We start from the raw sequence: 24,392 nt of genomic DNA on the forward strand, positions 1-24,392 counted from the left end.
CCCAAGACATTCCCAAACCACTCTTCCCCTTTACCCTTAAGCTTCGTTTCACTCAGAGCCAAAACATCCAGGTTCCTTTCCTCAAACATACTACCTATCTCTCCTTTTTTCACATCTTGGTTACATCCACACACATTTAGACACCCCAATCTGAGCCTACGAGGAGGATGGGCACTTCCCGCATGACTCCTTCTTCTGTTTCCCATTTTAGAAAGTTAAAATACAAGGAGGGGAGGATTTCTAGCCCCCCCCGCTCCCATCCCCTCTAGTTTCATATATATATGAAAAGATGAGGGAACAAGGAAAAATTGTAAACTAAAGAGGGGATGGAAGGCTATAGTGGCAAAAACTTTGAAGGTTCATGGTCAGAACATGTAGGAGGTTGTGAGGATTTTAAGCGATAGATAGGAGGAATTGGGGCATTGAGGTATAAAGGGGATGATGTGTTGTCTATGGGCTGGACCTGGTTTTGTGAAGAGGTTGGGGAAAACCACATATCTTTGAAACCTGGTTGTGGACAAAGTTCTTTGGTTCTGTGCATTATACATGACATGTAGATAATGGAAGTCAGTGAATGAGGCCATTTCCTTGTTCTTGACACTACCTTGCTATTGTGAGCAATGGAGCATGCTTGAAAAAACATGTTTGGTAGCCATTCATAACATATACTAGGCAAAAAGACTATGAAAAAACATATACTAGGCAAAAAGGCTATGAAAAAACGAAGTTTCCTTGAACTAGACACTCCCCTTCCCCATGGACCAAGTTCCAAGAGCTAAATGTCTATCAAATCATCAACTAGGATCAGTAGGACTGAACCTATGAAAGAAGGAAGAATTGATCAGATGATGACCATTCTTAGGCTTGTACCAAACTAAAAGTTGAAACAGTAATGCTACTTTATACTCAAGCAATAATATTCTGTTCCCTGCCTTTAGCGTAACTCCCCTTTCATTAGGCCCATACATTTAAAGCTTCTCAAGAAAGAGACCAGAAAACAACTAAAACAAAAGGGAGGTGGGAGAAACTTGGAAGGGGGAAAGGACATAACAATGTTGATATTGCTGATATAGTGATAGTGATTCCCAATATTACTGTATATATGCCACTTCAATATTATTTGTTTTACCAGCACAACATCCACCTTGATGATTTCCATTATTACTCTATAAAACCATTTAAAAACTATTTTGTCTTCAGTACTTGGATACTCTGGTGCATGAAGAGACTAAAAGACATCTGTGAGTGGAAAAGATTTGAGAGTAAATTTTGTTGTTAACACGTTGCAAGATTCACACCTTAGGAGAATAGTTAAGAAGACTAACTGTCTACCAGCATATATTAGAATGGCATTCAAGCTCATGGATAAATAATTTTTCAGCAAGCTGTTCATATCATACATTAAGCCAAAACTAGAATATGCTTCTCAAGTTTGGTCAGCTCATCTAAAGCACACGGAGCTAATAGGGAAGGTCAATAGAATAGCAACAATAATGGTACCAGAATCATGAAAGCTAAGTTACTGGGAAAGGACAGATGCTTTAGATTTGTCCACCTTTGAAGAGAGAAGAGTGAAGAGTGACCTAATCACAACCTCTAAGGGTTTAAAACAGATTGATGACACAGACTGAGCAGTTATTTGAGAGATATAGGTGGAGTATAGGTGGAGTGTAAAGTCAGTAAAATAAACACAAAATTAAGGAAGAACCTTGTTTATAAAGATGAGGAAGTACTTTTATAGTAAAAGAGAGGTGGATGAATGGAATAAACTAAAAGAAGATGTAATAGATCTGAACAGCATACACAGGTTTAAAAGTCTGTACAATTGCAAAGAGTAATTATATACATGTAGAAGAGGTGGGAACACTTGATATCATAAACAGCATAAAAAGATACATTATACATACATACATTAAATATAGTATCTTAAAATACTGACCAAGACACGCATAAATACACCAGTCTCTGACAGTGAATGACAGATATAAAACAGAAAGGTAAAGGATACTGATGTATGGAATAGAAAAAGAAAAAAGTCTGGTAGCATCGACATACTGTCAGTACATGTTCTTAAAGAAGTGTGTGAACTCCTAGCAGCTGGAAGCGAGTCAGTTGACTGTATGATGGCAGGCTTAAAATGAGCTAGTCACCACAACTATGGATAAGAGATTAGCAACATTTAAGACTGGCCAATACATTTTTCCGAGAAATACTGAGAATCAGAAGGCCATGACCTTGATTTTCCTTGAGATGTCCTGGATGACTGGTCTCTCATGCTCATGCGACAACACAAAGGTGAGAAAATACACTTAGAAAGCCTAACTTGCTTGCATTGAGTACGGTTTTACTTCGCTGTCTCACCAGTATGAAAGTATACTTCTCTCCTGTTGTTTTTTACATACTAGGCATATTTCCAACTCCTAATTACATTGAAAATGAATAAGGATAGCAAAAGAGAAATACCTGAAATATTCAAAAAAGTAATTTCTTGAAAATCTTTCCAAATTTCTGATACCTGGATTTGTGATGTATTGCCTGGAGGTTAAATGTAAGAAAGGTAAAGATATGCACGTTGCTGATGCATTAAGCAGTGTAGCTTGGTTTGAAGAAGCAGATATTTAGGTTACAAAAATCAGAACATGATTAACTTAAATGATGAGAATAAAAGATGAGAAACAGTGGCCCAGTTATGTAATTGTTGAAATTATAGTATTTTTTTCTCAAATGATATATATATGCTGCCATGTATCTGTCCCTCTGATTCCTGTGTGATCAATATCATGCTGGTATAAAAAGCTTCCTTAGACGCATTCTGAAAAGTTATGTCTTCACAGATCTCTTCCCCAATATGAATTCAAAAGTTCCCAATTTATATCCCTGTGATTAAATTCCTTCTTTTCTTAGAACTTCTTTATATAACAAAAGGGTTTGTATCACTACCGCTTGCACACCCTGATTGTGTATTCTTTATTTTCATGAAACATTTGTTACAGTTCATGAGATCTTTTCAAAAGATTGTAAACTAGCATAATAGTTTTGCATCTTTTTTCTGTTTATAGATTTTCTGTAATGTCCTGTTTGGAAGGAACATCATCTCCCAGCAGTTCCTGGAATATGACCTCTTACCAAAATTGTAAAGTTCCCTATTCCTTGTCCTCTCTTTTCTTCTCTGTTACCACTATCCTTTAGGAATGATTAGATCTTATTCCACCTCCTTGTTAGATTTCATTTTAAAACCAATAGTACCTGTTTTGATTTCCCTTATCCGTTTTCTAAGCTTCAGTTCTTTATCAGTTACGCTGAGTCCATTTCCATTCATGAATACTACTTTTAGTTCTGCTTTCCAGTGTTACCATCCTTCACCTGCATGAGGTTACACTGCAAGTGAAAAGTTAAGTTTGGGAAGGCTGTATCCCTGTGAGTGCAGTCTCATCAGAAACTTATCACTCCATCACTCCAAAAGAGTACATCATTTCTTTGCTAATGAAAGTAGTGCAGCCTTAAGCTGCAGGAACCTCTTAAAAGGAAATCCTGTTAATACCAGAACCTTTCCTTGGAAAGGGGTGCTGGGGCATTTACAAATAAATCAATATAATCTTATTCTCCCATTGGTTGTTATACCTCTCTCTTTGCATTAACGATGCAAGTGATCTACTGTGTGGTGTCTTTCAGTGTCCCTTGTTTTTATTTCTTTGTTTTTTCTCTCTCCTCTCTCAGTCTGCCTTTCTTAAAGAATGTAGGTAGAATATTGAAAGTTGATGTTTCTGAAAATCTTACATTCCCAAAATCTGTGGTCTGGTTCATTATAGATTCCTGCCAGCTTGCAGTATGAGATTCCAGAATGGTTCACTGTTTACAGGGCATTACCACAGCTCATACCAATGCCTAGTATTGCCAGAACATGCACCAATAAAGCTTTATGCCTTTTTCACTTACCTGTGTGATATTTTCATTACTTCTGCCATTGTAACTGTGCAGAAAGCATATGAGTGATATTGCTGAACAGTATTGCAACAAAATTGAAAGCTCTATATCTACTGCCATTGGGCTCTTTAGCACAATGAATATTATATCAATGAGTATTTTGTAGAAGAAATCCTCATCTTTAATGAACATTGTGATAAATGAGGGCCTGAAACTCATCAGATTGTGAGTGAGTCACCACCAACCCTATAGAATGAACAGTTAACTTTTGATTATACCTGTATGCATTCAGCTTAACATCTTATGCTCAGAAAATTAGTTTCATGCAGCAAAACTCTTCTTATTCTTCACACTGGTGAGAGGAAGATGTTCCACCATTCTATCCATCTAGTGCTATTTTCTTCACTAAAGACAAATCTATCCAAACCTTAATGAAGTGGTGGCATCCACATTCGAAGTTAGTGCCCTCAAGTGGCAGGATGTGCCACAAGGGTAAAACATAAGCTTATGTTGTTGCTACTGAACTATCAGACATTAGCTGGTTATCTGGCAGGGGTTTAGGAATGACTGTGTATACTCTATTGGATCTGCTGTATGACTTTGTAGTCCAGTGTAATGTCTAGGCAAAACATGAGCTGTTATGTCTTCAACTTACCCATGTGTAAGCTCTGGAAAGTGTCTCATCTTATCACTCTAAAGTGCTAGGTAAACTTTTAGTGGAATAGTCTGTTTCATGCTGCATCTTTTACTACTCTTAATGATCCATGTAGTAGGTAGCATATAGTTACTATATCTTTACATTATACATATTTTTCCTTGCATAAGAAGTTACTTGATCTTTAGTTTGCTCCTTGTGGTTGTTTTACATTGCTCATAACATTACTGTAGTGATGCTGACATAGATAACTGATTTATCTAAGTTGTCATGTCAGACATGATCCAAATTTATCATTTTAAGGATGTAAGAACAGGTGTTTTAAAGAAACAGTATCTATTTAGAATGAGTCTTTTAGCCAGTATATGTTAATCTGCTTTTTCATATATATGAAATATTAAACTGACATTCTAAATATCACTCCCTTTGTTGTAGTTGAAAAGTAAATGGGAAACTTAAGCACAATTGCCTTCATTGTAATTCTAAACAAATGTTTTGTGGTGATTCACAAGTCCAAAACAATAATACTGCTATTACAGTTTTTATAACATATGTTCAGTATAATGTCCCTCATTGTCAGTGCACTGCACAATATCTTAAGCCAACTATTGGCTAGCTCTCAAGACATCATTTGTGATATAAAGATAGGTGTTTGATTTAAGTTTCTGATGGAATTATGTTCAAGGATGTGAATTTTGGCAGCATACACCAGCTTTAAGATATTCACAGAGATTAATGTAAGGGGTCATTAGATCAAGCGGATCCACTGCCATTCCACAACTCCCTCTAAACCCCACAGTGATCAGGAAAATGAATGTCTTAAATCAGAAAATACCTTCTTCATTCAGGAACTGTTTTCAATTGATATGTCTTCCCTTATGGACTAATTATAAGCTTGAATCCTTGAAACTGTATTAAAAGCAAAGCATTTGATTCAAACATTGGCACTGACTGAATGCTGACACATGGTAATATTTTCTTGATATTACCAGTGTACATGGAGTCAAAATATATATTTTAGTTGTATGAATAAGAAGTTATGGACCAAAACACTGTGTTTGTACAGTTCATTACACAATGTTAATTTGTCAATTTATTGATATATGATGAATAAGCTGTGGTACACAGTCTATAATCTCCTCACAAATGCCACTTCTAGTGTATGGTAATCAAATATGGAAGACATTTTAACTCATTTTTCCCAAATGTAGCTGATACAACCACTAATTTGCCTTCATGTTTAACTTTATATGCTTTGCATAATTTCAAAACAGTAAGATACTGATTTTCAACAAGATATTATCATATGAGGCTGCTCATACTAGATGTCGTCATTGATAGGGTAATTCACAAGATATATCAGAATTATTTGCAATAACATCCCTTATTTCTCCCACAACAGAAAATTTATACAGACTTCGAACTTCAAGGAATAATGGAAGAGAAGTTAAATACCAAAACTTATCAAACAATTAGTCAGCGAATGATCACTGAAGAAGCTGCCTGTGCCCTTATTGAAGGAAGCAGACGAACAGATGATGAGTGAGTTTATTTCCTACAGGAAACATGAATGCATGCAAACTTGGTCCCAGTGCTAGCTAGCAGTAAGATCTCTGTACTGCATTCTTTGTGAAATACCCTTTTGTACTTGACAGACAGGTTAATGGTTATTTCATTTAAGTTTATACTGAACTAGTTATTAAGCTAGATATCTAGGAAAATTATTTACACACACAATTTTATGTAAGTGATAATTCATACATCTTCATGTTGCCCCATTGACATTCATACCATTGATATCTTATGACAGAAAAGAAACCTTTTAGTGACTGTATGCATGAAAAAGAGAAATGCCTATTTATGTGCCAATATGAATATAATTTTCTTTGCTCACAGTATCATTACATTATTACAATAGTTCCATTTGCTTTAACAGCTGAGTTTCATCCTTATATCTCTGTGTTTCAGCAAGACCAGAAAAATCCAATTTACATAACACCATCAGGCTAGCTTGGTGTAACATAGGTGATTTATTCATTCAAATCATTTGGTGCAAATTTAGAGTATGAATATATTCAATGACTGATACACATTTCACTCCATAAATATTGCTCCTTTATCTTGAATACTGATGCTTTCTCATCTTTGCTTTTGTTGGGTTTTTCTCTTTAATCCCACAATAGAAAATTAGATCTATATCTGACTGTGATTTATCTCCACTGGGTCTCGTGTGACAACAGAGATACATCAGTGAAACGACTTAATGACTATTCATCGATGTACAAAATGATGAAGAACTTTGGGAGAATGCAAGAGATGATTATAAATGATGTAACAATTTATCATCCAGACTGATCCAGAAGGAGACAGTTTGTGTAAATATAAGGGAACTTAAGATTTCTACGTCATACCTCAGTGAGTCTTGTCTCCTTCTCATGATCTCCCTCTAGTGAGCATTTCTCAGCCTATTCACCACATCGTTATTACATTGTTGAGTTTCTTATGCAGTATACCTATTGATTCTGTTACAAATATTAACTGATCTATTATTCATGATAAACAGCTTTTCATAAGCAGTAGTTAGTATTCTGTATCTCTCTTTCACCTTGGCACAATTCTTGAAGGTGTATCTCTCCAAATCTGAGATAGCCTAGTTTTGCACCTTTTCTATCCTCCTTATATAAGTTCCTACTGTGTATAGATAGATGTGTTTGATGCTGTGATAAAACTTTATATTTAGCTTCAGCTGCCTCTCAGCTGTAGGGGTTAAAGCAGGACTGATCAGACAGCTTGATAACATACTGCTTGTAGAGCTTATATTTGACCTGAAGAACTAGCATTTGAACATTGAAGGCAGGTGCTTGTTTACAACTGTCACCATGCAGTAGAACTGTCCAGTTGGGAGAGTCAAGCATCAGATGTAACTTTTACCTTTGCTCCAATCCATAGCTGTATGGTGTAGATTGTGTCCTCTTCGCTCTCCAATGGGTCTCCTAGTTTGATGAAAATTTACTTATGGTCAGGTGTTGTCACCCAGGGACTCAACAAGTGACTATACAATCAGCAAGACCAGTCATGACTTAACTGAAGGAAGAGCCAGTTGAAATGTAGATAGTTACTTAGATCTAACATTATGAAGTTCTAATTAAGGTCGACAGTTCAAGATCTCAACGTTGATACTGAAGAGTGTGAGGCATGCATGGGATAGTGAATGGGAGTGATGTGACACACAACGGGTGACATAATGTCAATGAGTCGAAATAGGGTATAACAAATAGTCAGAAGAAAAAACAGAAAGGTCTTGAAGGTTTAGCTGTAGATAAGGGCCTTTAGTTTTTGGGCATTGTGCATGACATCTAGAAAGTGGATGTGAGCTAATAAAGCTATTCTTTGTCTCTTCCTTACTATAGAGGAAATTAACAAGTATGAAGAAGAAAATTATTATTTTTTATCATGCTTGATTGTCGTTTCCCACATCAGCAAGGTAGCACCAGGAAACAAAGAGAGACCCATCCATACATAAACACACATCTATACATACACGCACATATACATATTTTATTTTATTTATTATACTTTGTCGCTGTCTCCCATGTTAGCGAGGTAGCGCAAGGAAACAGACAAAAGAATGGCCCATCCCACGCACATACACATGTATATACATACACGTCCACACACACACATATACATACCAACACATTTCAAAGTATACATATATATATACATACACAGACATATACATATACACACATGTACACAATTCATACTTCCTGCCTTTATTCATTTCTGTTGCCACCCTGCCACACATGAAATGACAACCCCCTCCCCCTACACGCACTAGGAAAAGACAACAAAGGCCGCATTCATTCACACTCAATCTCTAGCTGTCATGTATAATGCACAGACATCACACCTCCCTATCCACATCCAAGCCCCGCAAAACTTTCTATGGTTTACCCCCGATGCTTCACATGCTTGTCGACCCCGGTATACCACATTGTTCCAATTCACTCTATTCCTTGCATGCCTTTTACCCTACTGCATATTCAGCCTCGGATTGCTCAAAATCTTTTTCACTCCATCCTTCCACCTCTAGTTTGGTCTCCCAATTCTCGTTCCCTCTGCCTCCAACACATATATCCTCTTTGTCAATCTTTCCTCACTCATTCTCTTTATGTGACCAAACCATTTCAATACACCCTCTTCTGCTCTCTCAACCACACTCTTTGGTATTACCACACATCTCTCTTACTCTTTCATCACTTACTCTATCAAACCACCTCACACCATTATTGTCTTCAAACATCTCATTTCCAACATATCTACCCTCCTCCGCACAACCCTATCTATAGCCTATGCCTCCTAACCATACAGCATTGTTAGAACCACTCTTCCTTCAAACATACCCATTTTTGCTTCCCAAGATAATGTTCTCACCTTCCACACATTTTTCAACGCTCCCAGAACTTTCGCCCCCTCCCCCACCCTGTGACTCACTTCCACTTCTATCGTTCCATCCGCTGCCAAATCCAGTCCCAAATATCTAAAACACTTCACTTCCTCCAGTTTTTCTCCATTCAAACTTACCTCCCAATTGACTTGTCCCTCAACCCTACTGTACCTAATAACCTGCTCTTATTCACATTTACTCTCAGATTTCTTCTTTCATGCACGTTACCAAACTCAGTCACCAGCTTCTGCAGTTTCTCACCTGAATCAACCACCAGTGCTGTATCATGAGCGAACAACAACTGACTCTTTTCCCAAGCCCTCTCATCCACAACAGGGTGCATACTTGCCCCTCTTTCCAAAACTCTTGCATTCACCTCCCAAACAACCCCATCCAAAAACAAATCAAACAACCATGGAGACGTCACGCACCCCTGCTGCAAACCGACATTCTCTGAGAACCAATCACTTTCCTCTCTTCCTACTCATACACATGCCTTACATCTGCGATAAAAACTTTTCACTGCTTCTAGCAACTTGCCTCCCACACCATATACTCTTAATACCTTCCACAGATCATCTCTATCAACTCTATCACATGCCTTCTCCAAATCCATAAATGCTACATAAAAATCCATTTGCTTTTCTAAGTATTTCTAACTTACATTCTTTAAAGCAAACACCTGATCCGAACATCCTCTACCACTTCTGAAACCACAATGCTCTTACTCAATCTGATGCTCTGTTCATGCCTTCACCCTCTCAATTACTACACTCCCATATAATTTCCCTGGAACACTCAACAAACTTATACCTCTGTAATTTGAACACTCACCTTTATCCCCTTTGCCTTTGTACAATGGCACTATGCATGCATTCTGCCAATCCTCAGGCACCTCACCATGAGCCATACATACACTGAATAACCTCACCAACCAGTCAACAACACAGTCACCCCCTTTTTTGATAAATTCCACTGCAATATCATTCAAACCCATCACCTTGCCAGCTTTCATCTTCCACAAAGCTTTCACTACCTCTTTTCTGTTTACCAAATCATTCTCTCTGAGCCTCTCATTTAGCACACCACCTCGACCTAACACATTCAACACATTCTAACACATTCAACAAACCTTCAAAACACTCACTCCATCTCCTTCTCAGATCACCACTACTTGTTATTACCTCCCCATTAACCCCCTTCACTGAAGTTCCCATTTGTTCTTTTGCCTTACACACTTTATTTACCTTATTCCAAAACATGTTTTTATTCTCCCTAAAATTTAATGATACTCTCTCACCCCAACTCTCATTTGCCCTCTTTTTCACCTCTTGCACCTTTCTCTTGACCTTCTGCCTCTCTCTTTTATACATCTCCCAGACATTTGGATTATTTCCTTGCAAAAATCGTCCAAATGCCTCTCTCTTCTCTTTCACTAATAATCTAACTTCTTCATTCCACCACTCACTACCTTTTCTAATCTGCCCACCTCCCATGCATCTCATGCCACAAGCATCTTTTGCTCAAGCCATCACTGCTTCCCAAATACATCCCATTCCTCCCCCACTCACCTTACTTCTTTTTCTCTCACCTTTTTCCATTCTGCACTCAGTCTCTCCTGGTACGTCCTCACACAAGTCTCCTTTCCAGGCTCACTTATTCTTACCACTCTCTTCACCCCAAAATTCGTACTTCTTTTCTGAAAATCTCTACATATCTTCACCTTTGCCTCCACAAGATAATGATCAGACATCCTCCAGTTGCCCCTCTCATCACATTAACATCCAAAAGTCTCTCCTTCATGCGCCTATCAATTAACACATATTTCAATAATGCTCTCTGGCCATCTCTCCTACTTACATACGTATACTTATGTATATCTCTTTTGAACCAGGTATTCCCAATCACCAGTCCTTTTTCAGCAGACAAATCTACAAGCTCTTCACCATTTCCATTTACAACACTGAACACCCTATGTACACCAATTATATCCTCAACTGCCACTTTACTCACCTTTGCATTCAAATCACTCATCACTATAACCTAGTCTCGTGCAACAAAAAGCTGCTAACACACTCACTCAGCTGCTCCCAAAACACTTGCCTCTCATGATCTTTCTTCTTGTGGCATAGGCACTAATAATTAACCATCTCTCTACATCTACTTTCAGTTTTACCCATATCTATCTAATGTTTACTTTCTTACACTCTATCACATACTCCCATAACTCCTGCTTCTGGAGTAGTGCTACTCCTTCCTTTGTTCTTGTCCTCTCACCAACCCCTGACTTTACTCGCAAGACATTCCCAAACCACTTTTCCCCTTTACCCTTGAGCTTCTTTACCCTCAGAGCCAAAATATCCAGGTACCTTTCCTCAAACATACTAACTATCTCTCCTTTTTTCTCATCTTGGTTACATCCACACACATTTAGACACCCCAATCTGAGACTTCAAGGAGGATGAGCACTCCCTGCATGACTCTTCTGTTTCCCCTTTTAGAAAGTTAAAACACAAGGAGGGGAGGGTTTCTAGCCCCTCGCTCCTCTCCCCTTTAGTCGCCTTCTACGACACGTGGGGAATGCGTGTGAAGTATTCTTTCTCCCCTGTCCCCAGGCATATTATCAATGGCCATCAATTATCAGAAACCCATTATTACCTTTATTCATACTCACTTCTAGTAAGGCCTGTAACTACCATGGAATCCTTCATATCCTCTACTTTAAAAAGGATACCAGAAGGAGTACTATATATAATAGGCCTTTTATTTATTTTATTTTTTTATTTTGCTTTGTCACTGTCTCCCGTGTTAGCGAGGTAGCGCAAGGAAACAGACAAAAGAATGGCGCAACCCGCCCACATACACATGTATATACATACACATCCACACATGCAAATACACATACCTATACATCTCAATGTACACATATATATACACACACAGACAAATACATATATACACATGTACGTAATTCATACTGTCTGCCTTTATTTGTTCCTATTGCCACCTCACCACACATGGAATAACAACCCCCTCCTCCCTCATGTGTGCGAGGTAGCACTAGGAAAAGACACCAAAGGCCACATTCGTTCACACTCAGTCTCTAGCTATCATGTAATAATGCACCGAAACCACAGCTCCCTTTCCACATCCAGGCCCGACAGAACTTTCCATGGTTTGCCCCAAACGCTTCACATACCCTGGTTCAATCCATTGACATCATGTCGACCCTGGTACACCACATCGTTCCAATTCACTCTATTCCTTGCACGCCTTTCACCCTCCTGCATGTTCAGGCCCCAATCACTCAAAATCTTTTTCACTCCATCTTTCCACCTCCAATTTGGTCTCCCACTTCTCCTCGTTCCCTCCACCTCTGACACATATATCCTCTTGGTCAATCTTTCCTCACTCATTCTCTCCATGTGACCAAACCATTTCAAAACCACCCTCTGCTCTCTCAACCACACTCTTTTTATTTCCACACATCTCTCTTACCCTTACATTACTTACTCAATCAAACCACCTCACACCACATATTGTCCTCAAACATCTCATTTCCAGCACATCCACCCTCATGCACACAACTCTATCCATAGCCCACGCCTCGCAACCATACAACATTGTTGGAACCACTATTCCTTCAAACATACCCATTTTTGCTTTCTGAGATAATGTTCTCGACTTCCACACATTCTTCAAGGCTCCCAGGATTTTCGCCCCCTCCCCCACCCTATGATTCACTTCCGCTTCCATGGTTCCATCCGCTGCCAGATCCACTCCCAGATATCTAAAACACTTTACTTCCTCCAGTGTTTCTCCATTCAAACTTACCTCCCAAATGACTTGACCCTCAACCCTACTGTACCTAATAACCTTGCTCTTATTCACATTTACTCTTAACTTTCCTCTTTCACACACTTTACCAAACTCAGTCACCAGCTTCTGCAGTTTCTCACATGAATCAGCCACCAGCGCTGTATCATCAGCGAACAACAACTGACTCACTTCCCAAGCTCTCTCCTCCAGAACAGACTGCATACTTGCCCCTCTTTCCAAAACTCTTGCATTCACCTCCCTAACAATCCCATCCATAAACAATTTAACAACCATGGAGACATCACACACCCCTGCTGCAAACCTACATTCACTGAGAACCAATCACTTTCCTCTCTTCCTACACGTACACATGCCTTACATCCTCGATAAAAACTTTTTCTAACAACTTTCCTCCCACACCATATATTCTTAAAACCTTCCACAGAGCATCTCTATCAACTCTATCATATGCCTTCTCCAGATCCATAAATGCTACATACAAATCCATTTGTTTTTCTAAGTATTTCTCACATACATTCTTCAAAGCAAACACCTGATCCACACATCCTCTACTACTTCTGAAACCACACTGCTCTTCCCCAATCTGATGCTCTGTACATGCCTTCACCCTCTCAATCAATACCCTCCCATATAATTTACCAGGAATACTCAACAAACTTATACCTCTGTAATTTGAGCACTCACTCTTATCCCCTTTGCCTTTGTACAATGGCACTATGCACACATTCCGCCAATCCTCAGGCACCTCACCATGAATTATATATACATTAAATAACCTTACCAACCCGTCAACAATACAGTCACCCCCTTTTTTAATAAATTCCACTGCAATACTATCCAAACCTGCTGCCTTGCCGGCTTTCATCTTCCATATAACTTTTACTACCTCTTCTCTATTTACCAAATCATTTTCCCTAACCCTCTCACTTTGCACACCACCTCGACCCAAACACCTTATATCTGCCACTCTATCATCAAACACATTCAACAAACCTTCAAAATACTCACTCCATCTCCTTCTCACATCACCACTACTTGTTATCATCTCCCCATTAGCCCCCTTCACTGAAGTTTCCATTTGCTCCCTTGTCGTACACACTTTATTTACCTCCTTCCAAAACATCGTTTTATTCTCCCTGAAATTTAATGATACTCTCTCACCCCAACTCTCATTTGCCCTCTTTTTCACCTCTTGCACCTTTCTCTTGACCTCCTGCCTCTTTCTTTTATACCTCTCCCACTCATTTCCATTTTTTCCCTGCAAAAATCGTCCAAATGCCTCTCTCTTCTCTTTCACTAATAATCTTACTTCTTCATCTCACCACTACTACCTTTTCTAATCAACCCACCTCCCACGCTTCTCATGCCACAAGCATCTTTTGCGCAAGCCATCACTGCTTCCCTAAATACATCTCATTCCTCCCCCACTCCCCTTACCTCCTTTGTTCTCACCTTTTTCCATTCTGTACTCAGTCTCTCCTGGTACTTCCTCACACAAGTCACCTTCCCAAGCTCACTTACTCTCACCACTCTCTTCACCCCAACATTCTCTCTTCTTTTCTGAAAACCCCCACAAATCTTCACCTTCGCCTCCACAAGATAATGATCAGACATCCCTCCAGTTACACCTCTCAGCACATTAACATCCAAAAGTCTCTCTTTCATGCGTCTACCAATTAACACGTAATCCAATAACGCTCTCTGGCCATCTCTCCTACTTACATACGTATACTTATGTATATCTCGCTTTTTAAACCAGGTATTCCCAATCACCAGTCCTTTTTCAGCACATAAATCTACAAGCTCTTCACCATTTCCATTTACAACACTGAACACTCCGTGAATACCAATTATTCCCTCAACTGCCACATTACTCACCTTTGCATTCAAATCACCCATCACTATAACCTGGTCTTGTGCATCAAAACCACTAACACACTCATTCAGCTTCTCCCAAAACACTTGCCTCTCATGATCTTTCTTCTCATGCCCAGGTGCATATGCACCAATAATCACTCATCTCTCTCCCTCAACTTTCAGTTTTACCCATATCAATCTAGAATTTACTTTCTTACACTCTATCACATACTCCCACAACTCCTGATTCAGGAGTAGTGCTACTCCTTCCCTTGCACTTGTCCTCTCACTAACCCCTGACTTTACTCTCAATACATTCCCAAACCACTCTTCCCCTTTACCCTTTAGCTTCATTTCACTCAGAGCCAAAACATCCAGGTTCCTTTCCTCAAACATACTACCTATCTCTCCCTTTTTCTCGTCTTGGTTACATCCACACACATTTAGACACCCCAATCTGAGCCTTCGAGGAGGATGAGCACTCCTCGCGTGACCCCTTCTTCTGTTTCCCCTTTTAGAAAGTTAAAATACAAGGAGGGGAGGGTTTCTGGCCCCCCCCGCTCCCGTCCCCTTTAGTCGCCTTCTACGACACGTGAGGAATGCGTGGGAAGTATTCTTTCTCCCCTATCCCCAGAGATATATTTAATATCTATTATACTTTGTCGCTGTCTCCTGCGTTAGCGAGGTAGCACAAGGAAACAGATGAAAGAATGGCCCAACCCACCCTCATACACATGTATATATATATATTTACATGTGCACACACGCACATATACATACCTATACATCTCAACTTATTTTTTTTTTTTTTTTTTTTTATACTTTGTCGCTGTCTCCCGCGTTTGCGAGGTAGCGCAAGGAAACAGATGAAAGAAATGGCCCAACCCCCCCCATACACATGTACATACACACGTCCACACACGCAAATATAAATACCTACACAGCTTTCCATGGTTTACCCCGGACGCTTCACATGCCTTGATTCAATCCACTGACAGCACGTCAACCCCTGTATACCACATCGCTCCAATTCACTCTATTCCTTGCCCTCCTTTCACCCTCCTGCATGTTTAGGCCCCGATCACACAAAATCCTTTTCACTCCATCTTTCCACCTCCAATTTGGTCTCCCTCTTCTCCTCGTTCCCTCCACCTCCGACACATATATCCTCTTGGTCAATCTTTCCTCACTCATTCTCTCCATGTGCCCAAACCATTTAAAAACACCCTCTTCTGCTCTCTCAACCACGCTCTTTTTATTTCCACACATCTCTCTTACCCTTACGTTACTTACTCGATCAAACCACCTCACACCACACATTGTCCTCAAACATCTCATTTCCAGCACATCCATCCTCCTGCGCACAACTCTATCCATAGCCCACGCCTCGCGACCATACAACATTGTTGGAACTACTATTCCTTCAAACATACCCATTTTTGCTTTCTGGGATAATGTTCTCGACTTCCACACATTTTTCAAGGCTCCCAAAATTTTCGCCCCCTCCCCCACCCTATGATCCACTTCCGCTTCCATGGTTCCATCCGCTGACAGATCCACTCCCAGATATCTAAAACACTTCACTTCCTCCAGTTTTTCTCCATTCAAACTCACCTCCCAATTGACTTGACCCTCAACCCTACTGTACCTAATAACCTTGCTCTTATTCACATTTACTCTTAACTTTCTTCTTCCACACACTTTACCAAACTCCGTCACCAGCTTCTGCAGTTTCTCACATGAATCCGCCACCAGCGCTGTATCATCAGCGAACAACAACTGACTCACTTCCCAAGCTCTCTCATCCCCAACAGACTTCATACTTGCCCCTCTTTCCAAGACTCTTGCATTTACCTCCCTAACAACCCCATCCATAAACAAATTAAACAACCATGGAGACATCACACACCCCTGCCGCAAACCTACATTCACTGAGAACCAATCACTTTCCTCTCTTCCTACACGTACACATGCCTTACATCCTCGATAAAAACTTTTCACTGCTTCTAACAACTTGCCTCCCACACCATATATTCTTAATACCTTCCACAGAGCATCTCTATCAACTCTATCATATGCCTTCTCCAGATCCATAAATGCTACATACAAATCCATTTGCTTTTCTAAGTATTTCTCACATACATTCTTCAAAGCAAACACCTGATCCACACATCCTCTACCACTTCTGAAACCACACTGCTCTTCCCCAATCTGATGCTCTGTACATGCCTTCACCCTCTCAATCAATACCCTCCCATATAATTTACCAGGAATACTCAACAAACTTATACCTCTGTAATTTGAGCACTCACTCTTATCCCCTTTGCCTTTATACAATGGCACTATGCACGCATTCCGCCAATCCTCAGGCACCTCACCATGAGTCATACATACATTAAATAACCTTACCAACCAGTCAACAATACAGTCACCCCCTTTTTTAATAAATTCCACTGCAATACCATCCAAACCTGCTGCCTTGCCGGCTTTCATCTTCCGCAAAGCTTTTACTACCTCTTCTCTGTTTACCAAATCATTTTCCCTAACCCTCTCACTTTGCACACCACCTCGACCCAAACACCCTATATCTGCCACTCTGTCATCAGACACATTCAACAAACCTTCAAAATACTCATTCCATCTCCTTCTCACATCACCATTACTTGTTATCACCTCCCCATTTACGCCCTTCACTGAAGTTCCCATTTGCTCCCTTGTCTTACGCACCCTATTTACCTCCTTCCAGAACATCTTTTTATTCTCCCTAAAATTTACTGATAGTCTCTCACCCCAACTCTCATTTGCCCTTTTTTTCACCTCTTGCACCTTTCTCTTGACCTCCTGTCTCTTTCTTTTATACTTCTCCCACTCAATTGCATTTTTTCCCTGCAAAAATCGTCCAAATGCCTCTCTCTTCTCTTTCACTAATACTCTTACTTCTTCATCCCACCACTCACTACCCTTTCTAAACAGCCCACCTCCCACTCTTCTCATGCCACAAGCATCTTTTGCGCAATCCATCACTGATTCCCTAAATACATCCCATTCCTCCCCCACTCCCCTTACTTCCATTGTTCTCACCTTTTTCCATTCTGTACACAGTCTCTCCAGATACTTCTTCACACAGGTCTCCTTCCCAAGCTCACTTACTCTCACCACCTTCTTCACCCCAACATTCACTCTTCTTTTCTGAAAACCCATACTAATCTTCACCTTAGCCTCCACTTATACATATATATATATATTTTTTTTTTTTTTGCTTTGTCGCTGTCTCCCGCGTTTGTGAGGTAGCGCAAGGAAACAGACGAAAGAAAATGGCCCAACCCACCCCCATACACATGCCTTGATTCAATCCACTGACAGCACGTCAACCCAGGTATACCACATCGCTCCAATTCACTCTATTCTTTGCCCTCCTTTCACCCTCCTGCATGTTCAGGCCCCGATCACACAAAATCTTTTTCACTCCATCTTTCCACCTCCAATTTGGTCTCCCTCTTCTCCTCGTTCCCTCCACCTCCGACACATATATCCTCTTGGTCAATCTTTCCTCACTCATTCTCTCCATGTGACCAAACCATTTCAAAACACCCTCTTCTGCTCTCTCAACCAAGCTCTTTTTATTTCCACACATCTCTCTTACCCTTACGTTACTTACTCGATCAAACCACCTCACACCATACATTGTCCTCAAACATCTCATTTCCAGCACATCCATCCTCCTGTGCACAACTCTATCCATAGTCCACGCCTCGCAACCATACAACATTGTTGGAACCACTATTCCTTCAAACATACCCATTTTTGCTTTCCGAGATAATGTTCTCGACTTCCACACATTCTTCAAGGCTCCCAGAATTTTTGCCCCCTCCCCCACCCTATGATCCACTTCCGCTTCCATGGTTCCATCCGCTGCCAGATCCACTCCCAGATATCTAAAACACTTCACTTCCTCCAGTTTTTCTCCATTCAAACTCACCTCCCAATTGAATTGACCCTCAACTCTACTGTACCTAATAACCTTGCTCTTATTCACATTTACTCTTAACTTTCTTCTTTCACACACTTTACCAAATATATATATATATATATATATATATATATATATATATATATATATATATATATATTATTATTATATTTTTATTATACTTTGTCGCTGTCTCCCGCGTTTGCGAGGTAGCGCAAGGAAACAGACGAAAGAAATGGCCCAACCCCCCCCCCATACACATGTATATACATACGTCCACACACGCAAATATACATACCTACACAGCTTTCCATGGTTTACCCCAGACGTTTACGTTTGTGTAAATAAATTATACATTTCCTTTTTTCCATAGCCAGAGGTTGAACCATTATGTGACATTCTTTTTTTTCATTCATTTCAAGCTAGAAGTTTCAGTTTTCTAAATTGTTTCTTACATTTCTCATATGTATATATATGTATGTGTGTGTGTGTGTGTATATGTGCGTATGTATGTGTATGTGTGTGTATGTGTATATGTATATATATATGTATATTATCCCTGGGGATAGGGGTGAAAGAATACTTCCCACGTATTCCTCGCGTGTCGTAGAAAGCGACTAGAGGGGACGGGAGCGGGGGGCCAGAAATCCTCCCCTCCTTGTATCAACTTTCTAAAATGGGAAACAGATATATATATATATATATTTATTTTTATTTATTTATTTTGCTTTGTCACTGTCTCCCGTGTTTGCGAGGTAGCGCAAGGAAACAGATGAAAGAAATGGCCCAACCCACCCCCATACACATGTATATACATACATGTCCACACACGCAAATATACATACCTATACATCTCAATGTAAACATATATATACACACACAGACATATACATATATACACATGTACATAATTCATACTGTCTGCCTTTATTTATTCCCACCGCCACCTCGCCACACATGGAATAACATCCCCCTCCCCCTCATGTGTGCGAGGTAGCGCTAGGAAAAGACAGCAAAGGTCCCATTGGTTCACACTCAGTCTCTAGCTGTCATATAATAATGCCCGAAACCACAGCTCCCTTTCCACATCCAGGCCCCACAGAACTTTCCATGGTTTACCCCAAACGCTTCACATGCCCTGGTTCAATCCATTGAGAGCACATCAACCCCGGTATACCACATCGATCCAATTCACTCTATTCCACTTCTCCTCGTTCCCTCCACCTCCGACACATATATCCTCTTGGTCAATCTTTCCTCACTCATTCTCTCCATGTGCCCAAACAATTTCAAAACACCCTCTTCTGCTTTCTCAACCACACTCTTTTTATTTCCACACATCTCTCTTACCCTTACATTACTTACTCGATCAAACCACCTCACACCACATATTGTTCTCAAACATCTCATTTCCAGCACATCCACCCTCCTGCGCACAACTCTATCCATAGCCTACACCTCGCAACCATACAGCATTGTTGGAATCACTTTTCCTTCAAACATAGCCATTTTTGCTTTCTGAGATAATGTTCTCGACTTCCACACATTCTTCAAGGCTCCCAGGATTTTCGCCCCCTCCCCCACCCTATGACTCACTGCCACTTCCATGGTTCCATCCGCTGCCAGATTCATTCCCATATATCTAAAACACTTTACTTCCTCCAGTTTTTCTTCATTCATACTTACCTCCCAATTGACTTGACTCTCAACCCTACTGTACCTAATAACCTTGCTCTTATTCACATTTACTCTTAACTTTCTTCTTTCACACACTTTACCAAACTCAGTCACCAGCTTCTGCAGTTTCTCACATGAATCAGCCACCAGCACTGTATCATCAGCAAACAACAACTGATGATATATATTTATATATGTATACACATGTACAGAATTCATGCTGTCTGTCCTTATTCATCCCCGTTGCCACCTCGCCACACATGAAATGAAAACCACCTCCCCTCATGTGTGCGAGGTAGTGCTAGGAAAAGACAACAAAGGTCACATTCGTTCACACTCAGTCTCTAGCTGTCATGTATAATGCACCGAAACCACAGGTCCCTTTCCACATCAAGGCCTCACAAAACTTTCCATGGTTTACCCCAGACGCTTCACATGCCCTGGTTCAATCCATTGACAGCACGTCGACCCCGGTATACCACATCATTCCAATTCACTCTATTCGTTGCACGCCTTTCACCCTCCTGCATGTTCAGGCCCCGATCACTCAAAATCTTTTTCACTCCACTCTTTCCACCTTCAATTTGCTTTCCCACTTTTCGTTCCCACCACCTCTGACATATATATATGCTCTTTGTCAATCTTTCCTCACTCATTCTCTCCATATGACCAATTCATTACTTACTTGATCAAACCACCTCACACCACATATTGTCCTCAAACATCTCATTTCCAGCACATCCATCCTCCTCCGCACAACTCTATCTGTAGCCCACACCTCGCAACCATACAACATCGTTGGAACCACTTTTCCTTCAAACATACACATTTTTGCTCTCCAAGATAACGTTCTCGACTTCCACATATTCGTCAATGCTTACCTCCCAATTGACTTTCCCTCAACCCTACTGTACTTAATAACCTTGCTCTTATTCACATTTACTCTCAGCTTTCTTCTTTCAAACACTTTACAAAACTCAATCACCAGTGTCTTCAGTTTCTCACATGAATCAGCCACCAGCGCTGTATCATCAGTTAACAACAACTGACTCACTTCCTAAGCTCTCTCATCCACAACAGACTGCATACTTGCCATGCTTTCCAAAACTTGTATTCACCTCCTTAACCCCATCCATAAACAAATTAAACAACCGAGGAGACATCACGCACCCCTGCCACAAACCAACATTCACTGAGAACCAATCACTTTCCTCTCTTCCTACACGTACGCATGCCTTACATCCTCGATAAAAACTTTTCACTGCTTCTAACAACTTACCTCCCACACCATATATTCTTAATTCCTTCCCCAGTGCATCTCTATCAATTCTATTATATGCCTTCTCCAGACCCATAAATGCTACATACAAATCCATTTGCTTTTCTAAGTATTTCTCACATACATTTTTTAAAGGAAACACCTGATCCACGAATCCTCTACCACTTCTGAAATCACACTGCTCTTCCTCAATCTGAGCACTCACTCTTATCCCCTTTGCCTTTGTATAATGGCACTATGCAAGCACTCCGCCAGTCCTCAGGCACCTCACCATGAGTCATACAAACCTTAAATAACCTTACCAACCACTCAACAATATGGTCACCCCCTTTTTTTTGATAAATTCCATTGCAATATCACCCCAACCTGCTGCCTTGTCTCTTTTCATTGTCCGCAAAGCTTTTGCCACCTCTTTTCTCTTTACAAAATCATTCTCCCTAACCTTCTCACTTTGCACACCACCTCGACCAAAACACCCTATATCTGCCACTCTATCATCAAACACATTCAACAAACCTTCAAAATACTCATTCCATCTCCTTCTCACATTGCCACTACTTGTTACACCTCCCCATTTGCCCCTTCACTAATGTTCCCATTTGTTCCCTTGTTTTATGCACTTTATTTACCTCCTTCCAAAACATCTTTTTATTCTCCCTAAAATTTAATGATGCCCTCTCACCCCAACTCTCATATGCCCTCATTTTTGCCTCTTGCACCTTTCTCTTGACCTCCTGCCTCTTTCTTTTATACATCTCCCAGTCATTTGCATTATTTCCCTGCAAAAATCATCCAAATGCCTCTCTCTTCTCTTTTAATATTAATCTTACTTCTTTGTCCCACCACTCACTACCCTTTCTAATCTGCCCATCTCCCACGCTCCTCATGCAACGAGCATCTTTTGCACAAGCCATCACTGCTTCCCAAAATACATCCCATTCTTCCCCCATTCCCCTAATGTACTTTGTTCTCACCTTCTCCCATTCTGTACTCAGTCTCTCCTGGTACTTCCTCACACAAGTCTCCTTCCCAAGGTCACTTACATCTCATCACTCTTCACCCCAACATTCTCTCTTCTTTTCTGAAAACCTTTACAAATCTTCACCTTCGCCTCCACAAGATAATGATCAGACATCCCTCCAGTTGCACCTCTCAGCACATTAACATCCAAAAGTCTCTCTTTCGTGTGCCTATCAATTAACACGTAATCCAATAATGCTCTCTGGCCACCTCTCCTACTTACATATGTATACTTATGTATATCTCTTTTTAAACCAGGTATTCCCAATGACCAGTCCTTTTTCAGCACATAAATCGACAAGCTCTACACCATTTCCATTTACAACACTGGTCACCCCATGTACACCAATTATTCCCTCAACTGCCACATTACTCATCTTTGCATTCAAATCAGCCATCACTATAACCCGGTCCCGTACATCAAAACTACTAACACACTCGCTCATATATATATATATATATATATATATATATATATATATATATATACATAAGGCATGTGTATGAGTAGGATGAGAAGAAAGTGATTGGTTCAAGTGAATGTTGGCTTGCGGCAGGGGTGCATGATGTCTCCATAGTTGTTTGATTTGTTTATGGATGGGGTTGTTAGGGAGGTGAATGCAAGATTTTTGGAAAGAGGGAAAAGTGGGCAGTCAGTTATGGAGGAGAGGGCTTCAGAAGTGAGTCACTTGTTGTTCGCTGATGATACAGCACTGGCGGCTGATTGAGGTGAGAAACTGCAGAAGCTGGCGACTGAGTTTGGTAAAGTGTGTGAAAGGAGAAAGCTGAGAGTAAATGTGAATAAGAGCAAGGTTATTAGGTACAGTAGGACTGAGGGACAAGTCAATTGGGAGGTAAGTTTCAATGGATAAAAACTTAAGGAATTGAAATGTTTTAGATATCTGGGAGTGGATTTAGCAGTGGATAAAACCATGGAAGCAGAAGTGAGTCACAGGGTGGGGGAGGGGACAAATGTTCTAGGAGCGTTGAAAAATGTGTGGAAGGTGAGAACATTATCTTGGAAAGCAAAAATGAGTACGTTTGAAGTAATAGTGGTTCCACAAATGTTATATGGTTGCAAGGTGTGGGCTATGGAAAGATTTTGCGGAGGAGAGTGGATGTGATGGAAATGAGATGTTTGAGGAGAATATGTGGTGTGAGGAGGTTTGATCAAGCAATGAGAGGGTAAGAGAGATTGTGGTAATAAAAAGAGTGTGGTTCGGAGAGCAGAAGAGGGTGTATTGAAATGGTTTGGTCACGTCGAGAGAATGAGTGAGGAAGGATTGACAAAGAGGATAAATGTGTCAGAGGTGGAGGGAACGAGGAGAAATGGGAGACGAAATTGGAGATGGAAAGATGGAGTGAAAAAGATTTTCAGCGAGTGTCGCCTGAACATGCAGGAGAGTGAAAGGTGTGCAAGGAATAGAGTGAATTGGAACGATGTGGTATACCGGGGTCGACATGCTGTAGATGGATTGACCCAGAATATGTGAAACGTCTAGGGATAAACCATGGAAAGTTTTGTGGGGCCTGGATGTGGAAAGGAACTATGGTTTCGGTGCATTATACATGATGGCAAGAGACTGAGTGTAAACAAATGTAGCCTTTGTTGTCTTTTCTTAGCGCTACCTCGCACGCGTGCGGGGAGAGAGGGGTGTCATTTTATGTGTCAAGGTGGCTATGGGAATGAATAAAGGAAGTAAGTATGAATTATGTACAT

At 40.4% G+C, this 24,392-nt stretch overlaps 1 protein-coding gene across 2 annotated transcripts in view; it reads left to right on the forward strand.

Annotated features, from left to right (window-relative positions):
* Window positions 1-24,392, forward strand: part of LOC139750941 (calcium-dependent secretion activator-like) — a 553,650-nt gene that overhangs the window by 475,050 nt on the left and 54,208 nt on the right. Inside the window, exon 11 of one of the 2 annotated variants that reach the window (XR_011713253.1) lies at window positions 5,982-6,115. Coding sequence is in view for 1 of the 2 variants with exons in the window: in XM_071665864.1 (XP_071521965.1) it covers window positions 5,982-6,121 (140 nt within the window). In the remaining variant the exon portion in view is untranslated. Of the gene's footprint in view, window positions 1-5,981; window positions 6,122-24,392 lie in introns of those variants that run through there. The other variant, XM_071665864.1, reaches the window with a different exon arrangement.

The sequence above is a fragment of the Panulirus ornatus genome, chromosome 10 (genome assembly GCF_036320965.1).
Source record: "Panulirus ornatus isolate Po-2019 chromosome 10, ASM3632096v1, whole genome shotgun sequence".
In the NCBI taxonomy this organism is placed as follows: domain Eukaryota; kingdom Metazoa; phylum Arthropoda; class Malacostraca; order Decapoda; family Palinuridae; genus Panulirus; species Panulirus ornatus.